General features: G+C 37.7%; 1 protein-coding gene across 14 annotated transcripts in view; it reads right to left on the reverse strand.

The window, feature by feature from the left end:
• Positions 1-5,569: 5,569 nt before the first annotated feature.
• MSH3 (mutS homolog 3) overlaps positions 5,570-23,898 on the reverse strand; it is an 80,363-nt gene continuing 62,034 nt past the window's right edge. For 13 of the 14 annotated variants that reach the window (XM_042448573.1, XM_042448572.1, XM_042448578.1 and 10 more), the window contains 8 exons: positions 22,754-22,870; positions 18,730-18,837; positions 18,278-18,398; positions 17,382-17,539; positions 10,366-10,552; positions 8,752-8,881; positions 8,325-8,499; positions 5,570-7,458 (listed from right to left, as the gene is read on the reverse strand). In XM_042448573.1, coding sequence (XP_042304507.1) covers positions 7,365-7,458; positions 8,325-8,499; positions 8,752-8,881; positions 10,366-10,552; positions 17,382-17,539; positions 18,278-18,398; positions 18,730-18,837; positions 22,754-22,870 — 1,090 coding nt within the window. In that variant the 3' untranslated portion in view covers positions 5,570-7,364. Of the gene's footprint in view, positions 7,459-8,324; positions 8,500-8,750; positions 8,882-10,365; positions 10,553-17,381; positions 17,540-18,277; positions 18,399-18,729; positions 18,838-22,753; positions 22,871-23,898 lie in introns of those variants that run through there. The other variant, XM_042448580.1, reaches the window with a different exon arrangement.

Raw genomic sequence — 23,898 nt, forward strand, 5'->3', positions numbered from 1 at the left:
CTACATGACATAAAGTGACCAGGCTGGTCTCAGAAATGAACAAGATAGCAACAAAAGGGGCATCCTTGGATATTTTTGGTATTATTCTCTATCCATGAGCAATAATATTGTGTTATGACATGTTGGAAAAATAAGTAGCGATGTAGCTTGAACAAGAGGTTGATAACTACATGTTTGCAGATGAGTTGTGTAGGAATAATTTGGTATCTGAACAAGGCAGGAACATCTATTAAATGTTTAGTTTTTAATACCTATTCGGGAGTATTTTGTTCCCTATTCTAATTTTAAACCTGACAAGCAATTACTGGTAATTACTAAACCAAGTAATGACTATGCAAAAACACAGCAGGAAATATTTATAACATTAATTAGGCTTAAGTTATATACTTAAAACAATAAAAAATAATAATAAAAACCTCTCACATGCACAATTTCAAATATAAATTTGTTTGTGCAGGTTTAGGAAAACTAGTTTCTTGTGCTTTTAAAAATCCATATAATAATTTTCTTCAACATTATGTATCATTGTAATTCCTGTTTTTATTGTTAATCTCAAAATAGAAATAGAACAAATTTATAGAATTAGCTATGGATATCATGAATGCATTCAGTATCTTCAGTTCCACTAGAGTAGGTTACAATGTATATGTGTCTCTATTACAAATTCTACACTATACCAATATATTTTTAAAAGATTCATTCTTTGGATTGCAATGACATATACATGATCTCTCCAGATAATAGACTTTTTTCATTTAGATATCTGTACATTATTTCTAATGGTAGATAATGTACTATTAATAAATTCAGTATAAGGGACAGATATATTTGGCTGTGGATATAGTATATCTTGATTTCAGTAAGGCTTTTGACAGGGTTCCCCATGACATTCTTGCAAACAAGCTAGTGAAATGTGGGCTAAACAAGGCAACTGTTACATGGATTTGTAATTGGGTGACAAATTGGTTGGCCGAACCCAAAAGGTGTTCAACAATGTCTCCTTTTCATCCTGGAGAGATGGGACCAGTGGGATCCCACAAGGCTCTGTCTTGGGCCCAGGGCTATTCAACATCTTTATCAATGACTTGGATGACAGAGTTGGGGACATACTTATCAAATTTGCAGATAACACGAAATTAGGAGGAATAGCTAATACTCCAGAGGACAGGATCAAAATTCAAAATGACCTGAACAGACTAGAAAGCTGGGCCAAAGCTTCCCTTCTGCCGGAGGGAAGCCTCAACTGCCAAACTGTGAGGTTTCCCAGCCGGCAGCGGAAAAAGAACCCGCAAGAAGCGGGTTCTTTCTGTGTTGCGCTTGCGACGCCCAAGTGCACAAATGGTGCACTCGTGATGTCACAAGCGCGACAGGACATGCGGATGCTATGCATCCGTTGCGTCAAAATGGCGGTGCCCATGTGTACAGGGCACTGCCATTTTGAAGCCCTCATCACGTGCTAGGGGTGAGGCCGGTATGGATGGTGCATCCTTGGCCAACCCCTAGCACGTGACGGGGGTGGCGCAAAAGCCCATCTAAATCGGGCCATAGTGTCTAGATCAAGAGAAGCAATAGTACCACTGTATTCTGCTTTGGTCAGGCCCCACCTGGAATATTGTGTCCAGTTCTAGGCACCACAATTCAAAAACGACATTGAGAAACTGGAGCGTGTCCAAGGAGGGCGACTAAAATGGTGAAGGGTCTGGAAACCATGTCCTATGAGGAACAACTTAGAGAGCTGGGGATGTTTAGCCTGAAGAGATTAAGAGGTGATGTGATAGCCCTATTTAAATATTTGAAGGGATGTCATATTGAGGAGGGAGCAAGCTTGTTTTCTGCTGCTCCAGAGACTAGGACTCTGAGCAATGAATGCAAACTGCAGGAAAAGAGATTCCACCTCAACATTAGGAGGAACTTCCTGACAGTAAGGGCTGTGGAATACACTCCCTCAAAGAATGGTGGAGTCTCCCTCCTTGGAGGTCTTTAAGCAGAGGCTGGATGACCATCTGTTGGGGATGCTTTGATTGAGAGTTCCTGCATGGTAGGGGGTTGGACTGGATGACCTTTGTGGTCTCTTCCAACCCTACAATTCTATGATCCCAATACACCTTTTTTACATTTATGTAAAACATGGCAGCCACATTGTTAGTAGTTAACTTGACTGTTCAACACAACAAAGACAATATGAAAATTAGCAAGGCCTTACAGCAAATGGATTCAGGGTGCTTACATGAAGGCTTGGGTCAATGCAGGAGCACACATTACTAACACAAATGTGAATCCCATATAATGTACCTCTACCCATGGTTACTGTAACAGTTGGGAATGAACAAGTTTCCAGGCAGATTGTGTTTTGCATCTGCTACAAGAGAAAACATCCAGCTCTCAAAAGCAGGACAAGATAAGTGGCCTGGGAGTCCACTACTGGTTGCATCACTTCTGGAAAACAGAGTGGCAGCTATCAGTGAGCATATTAACCTTATAAGCTTCTGGATCTAAATGAACAAGTCCTACAGCCACAGTTGTAGCAAAGTTGATAAGGATTTGTCTTCTGCCATAATCTATAATAATGTTGATGTTAGTGTTAAGTATTATTTTACTGTGTTAATTATAGAGTGTTAATTCTAGAGTGCCACAGAGGTGACACATAAGTATAACTTCATTAGCCAGTATATTGATGTGTGTACCCAATGAATAGCTAGCTAGTAATCTAAGTAGAGGAAGATTGATACCTTCATTTGTTGGAAGCATGCACAAAAGACAGCTACAAACTTCATATATATGCTAGAAATTGCATTTAATTTAAAAAAAAAAGAATTAGAGAATTATTAGGAAGGAGCAGTCCCACAAAGTATGATGCCTGAGCATCTTGGTGTTGGCATCCACCAGAGCGTTGTTCATTGTTGTGATTAGTGGAATATTAACCTAAAATGCACCTTCCACCCTATGTGTGAGGGCAGGAAAGTACCCCACCAATACAGAATGGACCAACTAAAGATGCCACAGTGGACTTCATGCATTTCACCAACACTAGCATATGTTTGTGTATGTGTGTGATTGGATGCAGAGAGCTTTTTATACATCCAAGGAACTACCTCAATACATGAAGTGGGTCTATCATCTAACTGCAGTAACCTATGCATGCAATGGAAGATGATCTGATCTGTCTCTCCCAGTTTAGTGAGTTTTTTAAAAAATCATTTGGAGGGGGAGAGAACAAAAATTGTTTTTAGAGAAAAAAAAAATGTTTCAGAAGCTCAAACCCAAGTCAGAGGTTTCCTTGTACAGAAACATCATACAGCTGCCAAAAAGCATTCAGTACAAGCACCCAAAGGCAACATCCAATTCCTTGCCCCTGTCCCATCTTCAGCCCCTGCTCCAATCTGCTCCATTTAGGAGTGTGCAGCATTTGGCAGTAACTCTGGCAAACTACCAGAAAACAGGGATAAAGAAGAACAGGTTGCTTACCTGTAACAGTGGTTCTTCGGGTGATCATTTGTGCCCTCACACAAATGGGGTTTGTACCTACAGAGCTCCTATTTGAAATGTTCTGGAGTCTAGCAGCTTTTGGTAGTGTTACCACATATGGATTTTAATAAATTTTGGAGTGTGTGTGGAGTTTCTTCATGACCCCAATCTGACCTGCCAGGCTAGCAGCCATAATCCTAGAAGCTGTGGGTCAGGTAGGCAGATGAGTCAGCCTCACAAGACCCCTGGAAAAGCAACACTTTGGAAATTCCCCACAGAGAGGTTTGGGAGTTGCTAAAGGTAAAACCATCACCTGCAAGAATAAAATCTTTTTGTTTTAGGTCTCACACTTGATGAGCCAGTGATTAACTTAACTCATCTATCTTCTTCCCCCCATTGTTGTCAGACCACTTTGCCTTAACAAGACAATGCAAAGCCTTAGTTTACAATGTCCAAGCAACCAAACACCCTTTGTTCTCACCATCAAGCACCTTTGCCAGAAACAAGATTTTCCCCATAAGTATCATCAGACTTGCCTGTTCACTGGGCCAGTCTGGATTTCAGGGGGAAGCTCTGTCCCTTTGAACCCTGACCTGGCTCCTGACTCCTGGTTCCTGCCCAGTCAGTCTATGGCTGAGCCTCATGCCATCCCCATCATATTCCATTTGGACTCCTAAAGAAGCCTACTGAAGTAAGTATAGCCCTAGTACTGCCTTGAACTATTCCCTATTTCCACTCTTGATTTCCTGAGCCTTGTATGAGTGCGTGTATGTTAGTGAATTGTATGTGTTTTTCCCCTTATAAATAAATTGGTTATTAATTCTAGAAGTCTGTCTCAGCTCCATTTATTGGAATCTCCTGGTCTTTCAGTATACACAATGGGAGACAATTCTGCAAGGGCCGTCGTAGCAGACCCCCCTCTTGCAATATTGAGCTAATAACAACAATAATAAAATTCCCCTAATCAGACCCTTGGCTACAGTCGGAGCCCCATTTCCTTCCCCCAACATTAAAAATCCTAGCCCATCAAAAGATTGTTCCCAGTTTCAAAGTCTGGGGGAAAAAATAGTAAGAGGACTAATATAGAGGAGAGGCAGGATGGATTGTGTGAGGACACAAATGAGCATTTGAGGAACCATTTACAGGTAAGCAACCTGTTCCTCGTCATTGTGATCTCTGTGACTAACACAAATGGGTGAATCCTTTTGTCTCATAAATGAAATCCAGTCTTACTGTAACTGGAAACTCCTTGCTCCAGTCAATAATGTCCCAAAATAGCACTGCTCCAAGTCTCAGAAGTGATGCCGTGTGCCCAAGCCTAGTGAGTTCCCCAACAGCCACTACTAGTGAAAGATGCAGCCAAGGGAGTGAGCTTGCACAGGGAAGCAGAGTGGAAGACATCACCTCACAAAGCAAAGCAATCAGTGAGGCTGTGCCATCCCCACCATGGTCCTAAAGCCTGCTGGTTCTCCTGGTCTTACTTGTACACCAATACTTTGGCTGAAGGCCCCCTCTGTGACCACCTTTTTCCTCACCGTCTTCCTGTTGCCCCTTTTTCCCTCACCGTCCCCTGGATCTTTCCACTGCCCCCCAGAAGGCTGTACCACTCACTTTGGAAATCGCTATCCTAAATGGTAGGTATGTTTAGGAGAATGTATGAAGCTTGAGTGATAAAAGCAGACGTTTGTATGAATCTGTATAGTTAGCCTTATGTATCCATGGATTCTTTATCCACAGACTCAACCATCCATGGCTCTAAAATAATTTTAAAATATATAATTTACAAAAAGCAAAGCTTAATTTTGCCATTTTATATAAGGGACACCATTTTACTACACCATTGTATTTAATGGTACTTGACCATCCATGGATTTTGCTATCCACAGGGAACCAAAACCCAACAGATACCAAGGGTCCGCTGTATATGGTCTATGATTGGTTAAAGTATGTGAGTGGAATGTGCTAAGGCTGAAGATGCGAGTCAGACGGGAGTAAGGTAGATGGAGATAGAAGCAGTCTGAGTCTAAAAACAGTATGAAAGTGGGTTATGTATTGCCTTAAAACTAGTTTGTTTAGTTATTAAAAGAAAAGTTACATAACCATATTATATTTTATTTGATAATTTATTATTATTTTTTTCAGCATAACCACATCTACTGCCTGGTCACTACACCATTATTGTAGCTATGTTAGAGCCAAAAATTTAGAAGAACAGCCTTATTCATATCTCAGGAATTGGATTCACTAAGAATCCTGGTAGTTGTATACCCTTGGGAAGAGTGTGGCAATACTGAGGTAAGATCACTACAAGTAGTGGCTAGGAACATGATCAACCCCAGTGCTGATAATGTCACAGTCGTGTATGAGGCTAGCAATCAGTTCCCATATTTAAAAAAAATCTAGTTATATAAAGTATGAAAATACTCTTCTATACAACTGAACTGATGGTAAACAGAATCACCATATTATTCTACAATGATTTATTAAAGCCATTGAGGTCGAAAGATTTCATTAAGTTTGTACACATAAATGGTTTTAAAATGGTTTTTAACTTGCTTTAAATGGTTTAATATGTTTTAGACCACTATTTTCAGTTAAATTTTCAATTGTTTCAATTGACTTTCTTGTACTCTGCCCTTAGACTTTCTCATACATCACTAGATTCAAATATCTTATTCATAAATAAAAATAAACATTACTTCAAAGAAATGGCTTACTATTCTGTCATGGTAACTGGTCCAGAAATAAAATATACTCTTTTAAAAATATTTTATCTAATACAAGATCATTTTTCTATAATTTACAAATATGATTTTCATGTTTTTTCCATCAGTAATTACAGGCAACTTCATTTAACAGGAAAGATCTTTTAAAATATGTTTTAACTAAAGTCCATTTTTAAGACGACATTGGAAAGGCTTGCCTTTTGTGAAACATGATATGGGAGCATTTAATAAAATACTATTACTTTCACTGAATAAACTGATTAAACATTGGGAAGGAATATTAAAAATTGAACATTAGGGTTGAATATGTCTATTGTATTTAAATATTTTAAAGGCCCAGTTTCATAGGGCAAGATCCAGTGGTGCACCTCAATATCAACATCAGTAAAAATCAAGACATAATTTCTCTCTCTCACTTGCCCCTCTGCAGCTCTCCATGGCACTGAAAACCTGCTCCACAGGTTCCTTAAATCTCTAGAACAAGTTTTTAGAATGAAGTATGGCAGATGAGAATAATTATGACAGACAAAGCAAGATCCAGTCGATGCTCTATTGGAGGGCATATTCCTTTTTTGTAATAAAATGTTCTACACCCGATAGCCCTTGTATGTATCCCTGATCATGTCAAAGTCCATGTGAAGGCTCATTCAGTCATTTCCTGGTACAGTAGTTACATAACATGTTACCAAAACAGGAGATGGCAGAAGACCCATCAACAGATCTCATATATTTATCTGTTTGTTTTAAAATTTAAAAAAGGGGGGCTTAACACTTCCTATGTTTTTCTAAAGTGCCTCATTATTTGGCTAACTGCTTCAGAGTAATTTAAACTAAGAAAATTGCATGGGAAGAAAGGTCATTAAGCTCCATAGATCCTTCAATTTTTTTAAAATATGGAATTTCAGACATATTTTCTGATATCTTGTTTGGATCACAGGATGCTGCTTCAGCATCCTCCTCTAAACATTGTAACTAGAGATATTTTAATTCATATAGAAATAAACAACCATGATCAAGTGAACCAGCTGTTAGCCACCTAAACTCTGCCAATATCCATTAAGTGATATGAAATTTCAGTTTGTATGTATTTCTTTGTCTAATCAGTTATTTCAAGCTTCTTGTGCTACTTCCATTTTCAATTGTCAGACTTCAAAAGAATTTTTGAGGTTGGCTCTAATAGTTATCTGTTTCACACATATTTTTCCATCTTTGCAGTTCTCCAGCATTGTTAGTATTCCATATTTCAGCAAAAGTCAACAGCCTTTTCCTGAAAAACAAAACAGAAAGTACTATACATAAGCATTTAAATATCTCACTTGCTTATTTATATATAGTAACTAATCAGCAAAATCATTTATTTATCTAATTAGACAAAATATTAGGAACATACTTCCATTTCATATCAGAAGCATGATGTGAAAAAAAGAGAAAGATATGAACAAAATTAAGCAGGCACTGACACACCACCACAATTTCAGAATGGGTGTCTGCAGCCTTAAATGGTACAGATACTGACTCTGCTAGTGACTGTTTGCCAGCAGGGCACACACGAGATCCAGATCACTGCCAAGGCCAACTGCCGAAGCTGAAAATGAATAGGCCTGAATCAGCCCATGAAGCATGACGAATCTGTGAAACAAAGTTCCTAATGACTCTGCTGCAGCGAGGAATGAAAATGAACTGATGGTTTTGGTGAGAAGCCCCATATTATAGAGGCACTGGAGATGGGCAGGGCAACTGCCAAAAAGCTTCCATAATGCCCTAGAACAGTGGTTCTCAAATTTCCTAACGCCACAACCCTTTAATACAGTTCCTCATGTTGTGGTGACCCCCAACCATAAAATTGCAGTGTCTCGGTTCCTAATACCATCGGAAATACGTGTTTTCTAATGGTCTTAGGTGACCCCTGTGAAAGGGTCATTCAACCTTCAAAGAGCTCGCGACCCAAAGGTTGAGAACCGCTGCCCTAGAAGGTTCTGAATGATGATTTTATGTGAGTCACAGAGACCACACAGAATAATTAAGTATTTAGGAATCACTCAGGATCTTTTAAGCCTGGTCTCAGAAAGTTTATTTTACCCTCATGTGAAAGCATTATTACTAAGCAACATATTAATCAATTTATAGTCTAACCTTTTCATATTCACAAATCTCTCTAGCTCTTTTGATTTGTGAGCTGCCTTTTTAAGGATTTCTTCAGGAACATCTGCTAGTTTAGCAACATTTAGCCCATAGCTCCTTGCAGCAACTTCTTTTTTTATTTGATACAGGAAAGTGACAGATTCAGGACTTTCTTCATCTTTAATTCCTAGAAAAGATGAAATAAACTTTTCTATTAAGAGTTCACAATTGTGCACTGTGGTTTACATTTCACTTTCTCAATAACTATGGAAATCTCTAAAGTTACTTCCAGCTAACCATTACACAAAGCGAATCATGAAACACCTCTAGTTGCCTTCTTGCAAATATTAACCTGTGATAAGATAGAAAGCAACAATTCCAAACCACTTTCAGGCACAACAAGAAGAAAATAACCAATCAGGTAACTTTGATATCATACCCGTTCCTTGTTCACTATCATCTTCATTCACCAAAAAGGCCATGTGGTAGTTCCCAACCAGTCTTGGGTAAGCCCTTTCTAATTCACATAAAGGAGGGTAATGGGTGACAAACAGTGTCAGTGAACTCACCTAGAGAAAGAAAACACATTCAGATTTGGAAAGAAAAAAAAGCTAACAGGGAAGTTATATAGTATCATTTACCAACAATCATTTTAACACATATGGTTAGCAAGGCTAGAGGTGCTGATGTTCAACACATGTTCACCAAATTTTCTGATACATTAGAAATCAGTATCCTTTTCATCTTGGGAGTATCTGCTAGGATCCATAGCACTGTGCACAGTGAAATGTATAGTATTCTGCTTCTAACAGCACCTCAAAAAAGCTGTTATGAAAGCCAGAGAATTTTTAGCACATCACCCTATGGATCATGAGGGGTCTTCAATGGAAGGAAGAATCAGTTGACACTGTCTTTGCACTTCCCCTTAGGTGTACTTCCTCTTATGTGTTTTCCTTGACTTTAACCCATAAATGTGAAAGAGTATAAGCTTCACTTACATAATCTACTATGAGGAAGAAGAAAAGACTTTATGGCTGGACCCTACTTGTGTAAGTATAAACTCAAATTATGCTTTAGACTCTGTATACACTAGTAGAGGGAAGGCATGAGCTGGAACCCTCCCACATACCTCTAGTACACATGCAATCAGTATACCAAGGCCATGTGTCAACTAGCCCTCAAGAATACCTGAAATTGGCAGAGACAACATTAACAAATGGTATTCAGCCTTTTCAAATCATACAGGCTCACAATCTTGGGATACTGGATCCATGCCCACATGTAGACATCTAAATGACAGCATTTTGCTATATATATGATGAAAATATTAACTTTTTAAAAACTAGGAACAAAGCACCTCTATCACTTTAAGCATACAAGACTGTAGTGTACTGTATATGATGCTACCCTGGACTATTGGAAGATTAAGGTGTAGAATAAAGTGACTCACTATAACACAGAGACATGACTCTTACACTTCAACATAGGCACTAGTTTCCTTTTATCTTATGAGAGTAATATTCAATATATGTATCTTTTCCATGGTAGATGGCCTATATATATTGAACATACTCACATGCATATCTATGGGTTCTGTTCAAGCTTGTACATGGAGTGAAGGAAGGAAAGCCCAAGGCTTGTTCCTACATCCTACTGTGTATAACCTCTGTGTGTGTGAGAGAGAGGAGGAGCCAGTTCCTAGCTAGAGGTCAAAGGCATCCTTCTAGTAATACCACAGTTACTTTTTATTTTTAAAAAAATCATTGATAGAAAAGAAGATTTCAGTGATCCTACTCATTTGAAATTCTCCTCAATGGAAGTCTAGCCAAGGCCAGAGTCTGAGAAACATTGCGATTTTGGGTACGAGAGTAGGTGGAATTAACTCTGGTGGGACCTGCTATTTTTCCACCTGTTTTCTCCCCATTAATTTTGGTGCATGATACGTCTTCAATGGAAATTTTTCCAAAATACTAGGATTAGGCTGGCTCAAAATCCAAACAGTATCTCCCAATATTCAAACCAAGATCCATTCAAAATAATATAATATACTTACATCTCTAATAAAATATTCTAGAGTAGCATAAGCAATTGCAATTCCATCATGTGTGCTAGTTCCTCTCCCCAGTTCATCTAAAATTACTAGTGAATGTGAAGTTGCTTTTCTAATTATCTCAGCTGTATCTGTCAGTTCTTCCATAAAAGTACTGTGACCTTTAAATAAATTATCTGTGGCACCCATTCTGCAATTAAAAAAAAGGTAAGTCAATCTTATCAAGTCTAAATTTAAGAGACTACTACACAAAAGTATTACTGTCTTATAGTACATGTACTTGTGATGGTAAAAAAAATCATAAGAATCTTGGCTGAACAATTTTACTGTGTTCTCTGTCCATCAAAAAGTTAGTTGGCTATTGAAACATGCAGACAACCAAATGTAAAGACTGAAATAAATAAGTACTGTGGTATTCACTGAGCTCAGTGGAAGAGATGGCGTGAGTGGGGCGAGGCTCAGTGGAAAGGGAAAGGAGAGGCCCCAGCTTTAAAAAAAAAATGTTGCATTTAAAGTTTTAGTATGTAATTAAAAATACCTTTAAATTTTTCTTTAAAAACAACATCTTACCAAATGTTCACTTTAACCATATGAAACTATGTACATTTTAATAAATTTAGGCTGTGCATATAATATTGTAATTTAAAGGAGGAGTTCATTATGAGAAAAGTGACATCACGAGTTACTGCACTGAGTGACACCAATCCGAGTTATGCCACTGGAGCTGCTTCCATTTGTCAAACCAGAATTTACAGTGGAATGATTCCTTCAAGATCTTGTTGATTATAGCCTTTATTTTTATTCTTTTTTTTTTAAAAAAAACTTAACCATTTTCAGAAGCAACTATAAAAATTAATCTTTATTTTGTTAATCATAAACAGATTTTACCTAAATCTGACATACAATGCAAATGATCCTGTACTGAAGGTACACAATACTAACAATTTTGTAGCATCTTTGAAACTGTTATGTGAAAGAAGTTGTAGCATAAGCATTCACAGACTTGATCTATTTCCTCAAATTCACATAACAAAAGATTACACTACTCTTCCAAAATCAATATAATTGATTTTGGAAGGCAAAAGTGTATATAAAAATGTCAAGGAAAAAAGCAACATGGGATATACAGTAAATGAAATAAAACATGTATGTGAGAGTCAGGGTGACTCAGCAGAAGCCAATTGGGAACCACACAGGTGTAAATGGTAATACAATTAACAAGTCCTGAGTGCCAAGGACAAGAAATGCAAAGTGAATAATTGAACACACCTGACAATTGTTAAGTGGTCAAGGCTGAGATGATGAAATCACTAATTGTAGGATGAACCAAGAGAACCAATGAGAATGATGTACATGCCTACTGGGTGGAAACAGACAACAGTGGGTGGTATCTTGCAATGACTATAATAATGACTATGGATCCCAATGTATTGTGTGGGTTGTAGTAGAGTGGATTGTAGAGTATTGTTGTGTTGGATAGTTTTGGAGCTGTATATAGTAGAATAAAGTAGATCTTTTATATAAGACTACTGAGTTGTCTGGTGTCTTGGGTGAAGCTACAAGAACCAGCTGGATCCTGAAGAAGGGTGAAGACTTCTGTGGAAGCAAGATTGAGAAGGCTTGGAGAGTTTGTCGGGGTCTTCAGCCTATTCTCTGTAACTCTGCTAAGCTATAACCACTGGCCAAAACTGGTCAGCGCGGTGCACAACCAGGTGGTGAGTTCGAGCCAGAGGTGAAGAGCTACAACTCCCATCATCTAAACATGTATGCCGAAAAATTGACCCCAAAATCCCAGGTCAACTTGTTTATGGGTCAGTATGGAAACATGATAGCAGCACTTTCAGATTTCTCCATGTGGTGTGGAGAGGAGTTTAGCGAGAAAGAGCCAAGCAGAAAGAGTTCTGGGTGATCAATTGATATTGCTGCTTGGTCAAGAGTCCCCCTCCCGCCTGCCTGTCTGGCGGAAATGATGAAGAAAACCTCAGTGAGAGTTGCTCTTGCCATACACACACATACACACACTGAAGGAGCCTCCAAGTTTTACCCTCAACTTATCCACGGGTCATGGCAAAATCCACAATTCTGACCCCAAACCTGACCTCGACTTATACATGAGGTCGACTTATAGTTGACAATATACGGTATAGAAAACAGCAAGCCATTTAACTATTTTATGCATAAAAGTGCAATGTACTTAATGATGCTAGGCAAATCCAAAATCTTCCAACACTCACACAGGGATTCAAGCAGCAACAAATTCCAGGCGTATCTATGGTTTAGAAGATGTACACCACAAGAACTGTCAACCACCAAACACTGATTGTACAGGACTAAGTGTGTTTCCCCCCCTCCTTTTGTTAATTTGGATACACAAAAGTCTAAAATGTACAACTTTTCCATTCCTGCTGGCAAAGGAAATGGATAAGGAAGTGTACACTAACATGTTTGCTCCATCATATCAAGCTAGGATTCGTTATAATCCTGTCTTGTCATGATGTGTTAATTAGCGTATCCTCACCATGCTCCACTAATATATTTGCAAATGGAACACCAAATGAGCAATAGATATAACATAATGACTTCATTTCAAGTTCTGATGGGAGATTCATCTACACATAGCAAATTCAATCTGGCTAGAAATAAGCAATTAAATAATTTCTCTGTATCCCTACAGGATACAACATTTTTAACAATTAGAAGTTCACAGATTTACTAAATTTGAAAACAATTTTAAAAGGAACACATTTTTTCAAAGTTTTTTTTAAAAGTGAGAACTTATTTGACTTAAAAAATAAATTGCATTAGTTGTGCCTTTATTAAAATTATAATAGGGATGTACCACTACTGCCAGAATGTTTTTTATTCTTTAAACTATATGCAACAGGGGTTGATTTTCTTAATAAACCAGCAACATTGTTTAATTGGCTTATACATTTGGATTAGCTGGCTTCTGCAACAAAGCATACCCAATGGATATATGGAAACACAAAGGGAGAAAATATTCAATGTAGCTCTAAATTATTAATGTGTTCAGTAATGATCACAAAAATCTGCATGAAACAAGAACTTTGGAACACAAACTTTTAAAGGAATACTTTCAAAACCTTTTTAGAAGAAATCACAAACTGAGGCGTGTTACAGACCGCCCGTTTGGGGAGGCCTGTACCCGGCCCTTTCCCGGGAGCTCCTTCCTGCACTGCCCAAAGAGCGCCCCAGGCGTTCTTGAGCGGCACGAGTATGTCACTTCCGCGCTGCCTCATTTGGAGGAGGCGCAGTGGTGACATAGCAATGGTGGCACCCTTGTGTATAAGGCATCGCCAGTTTGTACGTACCTAGTCCGTATTAGTGTTAGGGGCATCAGGAAGTGATGCCCCTTCCTAACCCTAGTACGTCCTGGGGATGTACTATAGGCGCGTCTGTAATGCGCCTCAGATCTCTTCAGCTTGACTTGCTTAGCAAACTCATTATTTGCTCCATGTTCCTTAACATCATCACAGACACAGCAGTCATTTAAAGGGAACATCATTCAAACTTATGATGTGAACAATATTAACAACTCCATTTTAACAGCTACTACTGTATTAAATTATTTGCTAATACTGGCTGCTGAAATTGGGTGCAAATGGATTTTCCACCTAATTGCTCATCCATTATTGACTGTCCACCGAATTAAAAAATTGATTATTTGCTCATTTATTGAAAATGACTGTTGAATTGTCCATTTAAAAAATATGGTCACTGTTCATGGCTACTACAAGATGACTTTCAGATGACCAGAATGATGCATTTGATATTGAATGCTCATGTGACCTTTTCTTCAAGAATATAGATATATCTCTGTTGACTATGCCTCTGACAAAGAAGCTCCTTTTTACAAAGTCTTATTACAGCTGGCTAACATCCTTCTTGTCCTCCTTATCCTCAGGTAGCTGTAAGTACTTTTAGCAGCATCAATATTCAGAGGATGGTAAAGAAACACAGACTTTCTGTGTTGGGTTGCAGGAGCATGTCTGCAATAAATAATGCAATAAAACTTTATCTGGGAAAGAATGAGATTATTCTTTAGCTGGTTCTATTGTAGCTGTGTGTGCCTGCCTATAAAAGGCAAAGTATACAGCAGGTAACTCTGGACTCCCTTACGGAGCATAAATGAACAGCACACCAGAGAGAAAGGGGGAGGGCAGAAACCTGCTTCACCAGCCACTCCACAGCAGGTTAAAAAAGCATAGATTTCTAAATTTGATCACCAAAACAGAAATCATAAGAAAAGTGGGAACTAGTGAAAGAAAAAAGCCATCTCCCAGATGCATTTTGGAGAAAGTTTTCAATAGCTCTCTAGAAATTTCAGATTATTTCTGTTTACTTATGCAAGGCTTAGCTGAACTGGTTGTTTCATTTCACATGTGTATTGTTGATTTTAAATGAAAGTTGGCAGAAATGTGTTGAACTGCTGTTCTTGTTTTATGATGTAAGAACTTATCCCTATTTTTCCCATGTTATTTTAGCCTCTGAAACCAAATTTTCTGCTAAAGTAGTAATAATAATAATATAATTTATTTATATCCTGCCCTTTCCCAAATAATCAAGGCAGGTTACAAGACAAAAAACAAAACAAAACAAAAAATAAAAAAACCCAAAACAACAACAAACCAATAAAATACAATAAGCATAAAATATACAATTAAAAATAAACCCAACCCCCATTCCAATCATATAAACTATAACAGTATAAAACAGGTTGCAATATGCATTAAAAATTATAACAGAGAATGAGCTAAAATTAAAGGTAGAAAAATTGAGGCAAAGAGCTCTGTCTTCGCGGGGTAATGGGAACTATTAGTATCAGAGAAGGGGAGGCTAACCTGGAAAGGCCTGCCGAAAGAGATCCATCTCAAATGCAGGCATTAATGCTGTACTCACATCTATACACATGAAGAACCCATCACTTAATGTGCCAGCATGCTGAGCAAAATGTTGCAAATAGCAGCAGTCTTCATTCTTTATGCATCTCTGGTTGAAATCTCTGATTGCTGTTTATAACCCACACTGTCTATGATGTTGTTTGCTGCTGAATTTCTTGGATCTTCTGATGTTGATTTACTACTCCACTTTCAACTTTCAACTGTTCTTAGCACATGCTCTTCACTCTTTCTCCTTAACAGTATTTCTGACCTCCTGGTAAGTGACTCACCTTTTCTAGGCTGCTGCTGTACACTGACAATGACACTGCCTCAAACTCTGCAATAACTGTGGCATTACATTCTGAGCAAATACAAGCGGCTTTCTCACTGAAGTGCCTAGTAAATTTATTTCAACAGGTAACCCAGGATTCCACTTCTGGTCTCCGAGCTTGATTCCAATAGTCTCCCCATCACATGAAATAGCTGTGCTGGGCAGAATGTTGAGGATAGGGTAGGAGAGTCAGGATAAATCTTATTCTCCCAATTTCACTACTGCATAACAAGCAAGATGAACCTTCTCATTGATCTTCAGTCTGACTAATCCATCCTATTTAACTGACTGTGGATCTTCAGTGTACCAAAGTTAATTACGGGTTAAATAGCACTGCAGTAGGTGTTTAGGAATGACCATATCAACAGCCCTTTCCATCTCATGAATCCAAAATGAAATCATGGCTCAACAGTATTGCCACAGAGAGGCCCCACTACCAACAAACCAAATGTCACAAGAAAGTGATCTGAACATTATGACAACAGGGTGGTTTCATAGAAGTATTGCAATATCTGCCCAAGAGTGGAGGGCGACTAAAATGGTGAAGGTTCTGGAAACCATGCCCTATGAGGAACAACTTAGGGAGCTGGGGATGTTTAGCCTGGAGAAGAGAAGGTTAAGAGGTGATATGACAGCCCTGTTTAACTACTTAAAGGGATGCCATATTGAGGAGGGAGCAAGCTTGTTTTCTGCTGCTCCAGGGACTAGGACCCAAAACAATGGATGCAAGCTACAGAAGAGATTCCACCTCAACATTAGGAGGAACTTCCTGACAGTAAGGGCTGTTTGACAGTGGAACACACTCCCTCGGAGTGTAGTGGAGTCTCCTTCTTTGGAGGTTTTTAAGCAGAGGCTGGATGGCCATCTGTTGGGTATGATTTGATTGAGATTTCCTGCATGGCAGGGGGTTGGACTGGATAGCCCTTGTGGTCTCTTCCAACTTTATTATTCTATGATTCTATGTGTCAGCAGCCAAGCCACGAGAAAGGAGAGACTGAAGGCTCTCTCATTTGTCCTCTACTAGTCTCTTTTCCTTTGGAGGTGCTGTTCTTCCACACAGACTCAAGTCTGTGTTAGGAACTGTGTTCGTCCCTGAAACTATAAGGTAGAATTACATTTCTATATTAAGATGAATAAATTTTCCCTGGAAATTTTGAAATATATTCAAAGGTTTTTAATACACACGTAATCTTACTAAATAAGCATCTCTCCTAGAGATAAATTTAAGTCTTAGAGTCAATCATACTTCATTTTGTACTATTTTATAATAATGAAGAACAAAAATATATTTAAAATGTCAGATGATGGATTATTAAAACACAAGCTAAACTATGTGGATTGTATAGGAATCCTGGTACAGGACTCTTTTAAGTTAATTCAAGTGGCACACAGTAGACTGGTTCTGCCCCATTTTATTTTTTTTAGAATTTGAAGTTTTTCTTGATATCAGAAAAGATGTGGCTGTGATTGAAAAGACAAAAGGAATACTGGGTCAGAGGGTGAGTGCTAGCTGGAAGTGGTCATAGAAAGTGCATAAACTTTTCCTCTTGCTAATGGACATTTCACTCAACCTATCCCTGGAATTTGAGGCTTTAGTGAGCACTTATCTTCCCATTCCTCAAATAGCAACTAGGTATGCTATGTGTTCTACTTAAAAAGTATGAACCTAAATTTAGCTAACTGTCAAGCATATGTATTTACAGATAATATTTATAAATAAGTGTTTGATAAAGTCAGCATTATTTTAAGTCTATTATTTAATATTAAATAAAGATTTCATCTCTCACCTGGTAAATATGCCATCAACAATTCCAACTTGCACTTCTTCAGCTGGTACATAGGAACCAATCTGTGCCATGAGAGTAATCAATGCAACTTGCTTTATATAAGAACTCTTTCCACCCATGTTAGGCCCAGTAATTATCATTACCCTCTGACCATCTTCCTGGAAAAAATGAAAAGTATAATTACAGTATTTTAAAGAAATTTCTAATTTAATAATTTCATATCTTTCTGGTCTATGCAAGGATCTCTGGAACTAGAATACTTCCAAATTATTACTTCAGAGGTTTCTAATTTCATTACAATAGTTTAAGTTGTTTATGATATTTTTGTCTTGCTGTCAACACCTTGTCTGAGTACCCAAAGCGGTTTACATCTCATTGAAATATGCATGCACATACAATGTTATCACTGTTCCACAAAAACAAAATAATTGGGTAAACAAGGTCTTTACTTGTCTTCTGAAGTGTTGTAATTCACATAGCACCTTTCTCCAAAGGGAGTATCAGCACTGGACAGTTTGTTTGATTTAACTACTATCCTTGGACCTGGGTCTATGCGCACATGTATGTGTACAGAAAGAGAGCCCATGGAGACAGACATCCCCTCCCAAATAAGAATGATGTAAATATACCAATTTAAAAAACATAATTTGTGTATTAGCTTCTTAGCAGTTCTTACCATACACCAATATACTAAATGCTATGTCTATTCATCTTAATCTTAAGTAATAATCTAAAAAAACAAGCCTTTTTGAAGCGATTGCTTGCATTTTTCAACAGGTAACTGAAGCTGTTCACTGAATCTAGAGTAATTGCCATTAGGAAACTAAAAAGACAGGTTATAAACAAGATATATTTCCATATATATATATATATATATATATATATATATTACTTACTACTAAATGTGTATCATTTGGAACATATTGTTCTTGCTCTTGCTCTCCCAGTAAGACATCTATCATAGGGTGCTTCCCATTTTTAATCATTATCTCTGATCTTCCATCTTTTACTGCAGGTCTGAAAAAATGTTACAGTATGTTAAATGGAATGGCAGTTGAGGAGTTCCACATTCATACTTTTGCACTCTCTGTAATGAAGCAAGCTAGGCTACATAGTGAAGGAAATGTAACTCCATCAATTCTGCCTTGATCTCTCGCCTGATAAATATGTCATCAACAGTTCCAACTTTCATTTTCTCAGCTAGAACATAGGAATATTCCAGTCTTATGGAGAAACTCCTGCTTTCAAATATGGCAAATAAGTGTTTGACAGTACTTATTTCTGTATAACATTACAACAATAAAGCTAGACTTTACTTTTCTGTTGCTATTATTTAGAAAACCATTACCTGCAATAGCCTCCTTGTTTGGCAACCTCAGCTAAGGAAAAGATGCAGTCCACAGTTGCTAGGTGATCCACAGCTTTAGAGATTGCGTGATAATGATCACTAAAATCACTACATACGTGAAAATGTGAAATGGAGGATAGATAAGGAAGAGAAACAAATGGATCAATATTAATATGAATAAAGTATATCTATCTCAGAGTAATAACTGATTCTGTCTTACAAGATAAATATATTTCCTACACAACTAGTTGAAACTAGTCATTTGAACAGAAATAAAATATTTAGGCACAGTCCTATAGTTACACTTCTCTGATAATAAGTCTCATTCAGTTTAGAATGACTTCCAAGTATAGTGCGCCCACGTATGGCACGGGTGCCTTTTATGCGCCATTTAATGAATGGCACCTGCGCCACCGCGCCACCACACACACAAGCCCCATTATCCTTAATGGGACTCAAGCATAGGCGGAACTTGCCTTATGCGGCAGGGTCCGGAACAGATCCCCACGTAAGGCAAGGGACCACTGTAGATAATGTAGTGGATTTTTATAAATTAGACCACACAAAAACAAGTATCCTGCTTACCCATTGTACTGCAAAAAGAACAGAATCATAGTGTTGGAGGGTTTGCATAGGACATCAAGCCCAATCCTTTGCTCAATGAAGGGAATACATCTCTAGAGCATCCCCAGCTGGTAGCTGTCCAGCCCCTTTCTGAAGATGTGCAAGGAAGATCATTCCCACCTCTCTAGGTAATTGATTTTGTGATCAAACCACGCTTATTGTCAAGAATTTGCTTCTAATGTTCAATCGAAATCTATCCTCTTGTAAGGTAAACCATTAGGCCTGGTCTTACTTGTGCAGAAAGCAGAGGGGGGAAAACTGTACCTACCTCTTTGTGACAGCCCTTTAGATATTTAAAGATTATAATCATGCCACCCTGTCTTCTCTTCACCAGATTAAAACTTTTTTAACTTTTAATCATATGTTTTGTTCTTTATACATCTTTTGCTGCAGCATCACATTTCTGGCTAATGTTCAACTTATGATCAATGATAATCTCAATATCCTTTTCACAAATACTGCTACTAGTCCCAGTATCCCACGTCTTAAGTGTGAATTTGGTTATTGTGGCTCAAAAGTAGAATTCTGCATTCGCCCCTGTTGAATTTCATTCTATTATTTCAGTCCATTTGAATTCTGCTCCTGTCTTTCAATGTGTTAGCCACCCACCCAGTTTTATACTATCTACACACTTAATAAGGATTATCTCTAATCCATCATCTCAGTCATTGATAAAATATATTGAAGAATGTCAGTCGCAGGACAGAAATCTGTGGCACTCTGCTTTAGACATTTTCCAATCAATTATTGATGCATCTGACAATGTTTATATCTATTCCACATTTAATCTGTGTGCTAATCTAAATATCACTAGGGACTTTATCAAATCGTTTGCTGAAATCCAGATAAACAACACCCCACATTCCTACCACCTACTAAAGTAGTGACATGATAAAAAAAAAAGGTGTAAGATTAGTTTGGCAAGATTTGTTACTCACAACTAATCACTGCATTGTCATCAAGATATTTGCCTACTCCCTTATAATCCATTCTAATATTTTTCCTGGTATTGGGGTCAGGCTGATTGGTCTGTTTGTTCTTCTCTAGTCCTCAGGCACCTCACTTGTTCTCCAAGATTTCTCAAAAATGACAGCAAATCGTTCAGATAGTACATTAGTTAGTTCCTTCTGCACTGCAGAATACGTTTTTTTCTGGTCTTGTAGTCTGAACTCATTTAGGTTAACTCGGCGATTCCAGACTATTTTATCAATGTTGATTTGCAATCTGGATTCCTAACCAAAGTTATTGCTGATACATAGATGCAGACAGTTCTCTTTTGGGGGAAGGAACACCACAAAAATATGGGTTGAGCAGTCCTACCTTTTTGTTGTGATCTCTTTGCATCTTATTACTCTTACTGAGCAGAGGTGCCACCATTTCCTTGGTCCTTCCTGCCTTGAAGGTATCCAAAAAAATACTCTGTTGCTCCCTGCATGTCTAGCCAGACTTAGCTCATCCTGTGTTTTATACTATCCCTGCAAGATTGGGCTACACATTCATACTCATCCTTCTTTCCATTCTTTATACATGCTCTTTTCCCCATCTTCCTCTTTGAGTTACTGTGCAACCACAATGGCTTTTTCAGATGTTTTCCAATCTTCTTCTTCCATGGGATTGTTTGTGATTGTGCTCTTTGCAACTCCTTCTTCAAGAGCTCCCACTCTTGCTGTTTGTTTTTTACTTTAGCATAGAATTCTACCCAGTATATTCCTGAGCTTGTTAAAATCGGCTTTCCTGAAAGCTAAAGTCCATGTTTGACTATAATCTTCTTTGCCTGCCCCACAATTACAAATTCTAGCATAACATGGTCACTTTTCCCTAAAGTAGAGTTTTGATTTCAATGACTAACTTCTTCCTTTTGATTAGGATCAAGCCAAGCCCCTTGTTCCTTCTTTTATATTTTGAAATAGCAAATTATGTTGGATCATGTTAGCAGTCTCTCAGCAGATATGAGACTAACTGAAGTCCCCCATAACTACTGATTCTTGCATCTTTAAGATTTCTTTCTGAAAAGGATCATCCACTACCTCTTCCAGGTTTGGTGGCTTGTAGTAGACTCCTACTACAATGTTGCATTTTCAACTTCTCCATTTAGTTTTATCCAAATGCTCTCAGCTGGTTCACTCTGATTACTGTTATGGATTTCCGTATAAACGAATCGTTTTTGACATATCATGCTATTCCCCCTCCTTTTTTGTTATATCTATTTTTTTCAACAGGTTTTCAATGGGTATTCATATGCTGTATTTGCCTTACACTGGGGGGTCCAGAACGGATCCCCCGCATAAGGCAAGGGCGCAATGTATTCCTCTTTCTTTTTCTACTTTCTTCTCCACCTCGCTATTACATATACATATTCTTTCTTATTTTTGAACTATGTAATTTATATATTCTATTTTTTTCATTTTAAGAAATTATTATTTTCCACATCTTATTAATATAATGATTATCTTTATTTTCTAATCAAGTTTGGACCATCTCTTTCTACAGTACCTTAACAATGGATCCCATATCTCTTCTCCTTCTTTAGTTATTTTTTCTCTCATTAACATTGTTAATTTATCCATTTCGATTACATCTAAGGCTTTTAAAATCCAGTCATCTATGGTTGGGGAATTGCTACTTGCTTTTAATATACTCTGTAACCAAAACTGCTCCAGTCCTGACAATATCGTTTATACTGTGAAGATCTTTAGTTTTGGAACAAAGCTTTCTGAACCTTTCTAAAACTTGTGTTTATGAACTGAAGACTGACAGTATATGACAGGCCCTCCTCTAGATGCACAGTACCCACAAAGAAAGGTAAGATGACTGGTTTTAATGGTGAAATTGCCTAGTCAGAGAAGCTTGCTTGGTACTTAAACAATGATCTTCCAGCATCAAGCATTCTATTTGGAAAACTGTTTTAGTGCTTCTACAGCTCTGAACTTTTACTTTGCTGGTGGTTTTAATTTAGTTTTATATGCTATTGTGTTTTATTTTCTAGTGCTGATTTTATCTTAGTTTTGTATTCTGCTTTTTTAATCACTGCCTCACTGCATTATTGTTGTAAATATATTTTAAACAGAATGACATCATTCAGGGAACTCCAATTAGTAGTAAGTATAACTACTAATGCAACTGTAAGTAAATTAATGAATAGTCTAGTTGGACTAAAGATTGGGCTACTCTTTATCTACCTTGTAAGAATTGTAGAATACGATATAAACATTCAAAAAAGTAATTGCCGTGTTAAATTACTGGCTCAATATATTTTAAATGTGCCACCTTTTGCAAAGCAGGCAAGTATACACAACTGAATAACATTTGCTACAGTCATAATCGTAATAGTCATCCACCTGTATTCTGAAATCCACTTTTAGTCTTACTTCAACAATAAAAATTCAATTTGTAAACTCACTCTAAAAAGCGGAGCCACTCTGTATTGCAGTCAAGGACTAGCTGCTCTCGTAGTTGATTCAGATGCCTGTAATTTTCTACAATAAAAGGAGTATGGAAACGGCTGACAGCTTTTGTGCTAGAAAAGAAAATCAAATATGAAATGAAGGTTACTAAGCAATCAGTCATGGAACAATTTATACACATGAACAGTTTTTCTTAGGAATCATCACACATTATATGTTGCATATGCAGTGGTATTCTCCATACAGGAAAAGGAGTATCTTGTTATATGAAATGATACATTTCTTGATAAAAGAGCTGATGCTCTTCTCCACTTATCTGTCTGTAAGTTTACTTATGGCAGATATTCATTTGTACCACACAACAGACAATGTAGAACACATTTAATGGGGTAATAACCTAAGGTTACCTCCATATTAGAGACCAAACTATATGTTAGTTGAACAGGTATTGTTCTTTTAATATTGTGAAGCTGCTCTGGGTCCCAGTTCAGGGAAAAGAGTGGGATACAAATAACAACAACAACTCCCTATGTGCCTTAAACACTGGTTTCACAAGAAAAGGTCCTTTTACTATGTTACTAATCTGTCAGTTCCGTCAGTCTTTATGTTGAGTAAGATATGTGGTTGCCAAGAAGCATTCAACAAAGAAAACATTAAAAATAACATAATAAAATAAAGTCAAATGCCCAGTTTATATATTCTGCTTAACAACAAAGTGTTTCAGCTCTAAAGAAATCACAATGGAGAAGTGCAAGTTAGAATTATTATTATTATTATTATTATTATTATTATTAAGCTTTATTTATATAGCGCTGTAAATTTACACAGCACTGTACATACAATCTTTTAATTAGACAGTTCCCTGCCCTCAGGCTTACAATCTAAGAAGACATGACACAAAAGGAGAAGGGAATGGTTGGGGGGAAGGGGATCAGGTCCTGGAGTTCATCTTTCCCTCTGAGGCCTGAATCAAGGCAGATGGACTGGAGGGAGAGCTCTGTTTCTTAAGGATAGGCCCGATGGTGTTGGGCCTGCCATTTCACTCCCTCCAGGCTGGATGGCTTACCCTTCTCCATCTCTGGATGATGGTGGATGGAGGGATGGGCTCCCCTTTCAGGGAAGGCCTGATGGAGCTGGCTTC

Source organism: Sceloporus undulatus, chromosome 2, assembly GCF_019175285.1.
Source record: "Sceloporus undulatus isolate JIND9_A2432 ecotype Alabama chromosome 2, SceUnd_v1.1, whole genome shotgun sequence".
Classification (NCBI taxonomy): domain Eukaryota; kingdom Metazoa; phylum Chordata; class Lepidosauria; order Squamata; family Phrynosomatidae; genus Sceloporus; species Sceloporus undulatus.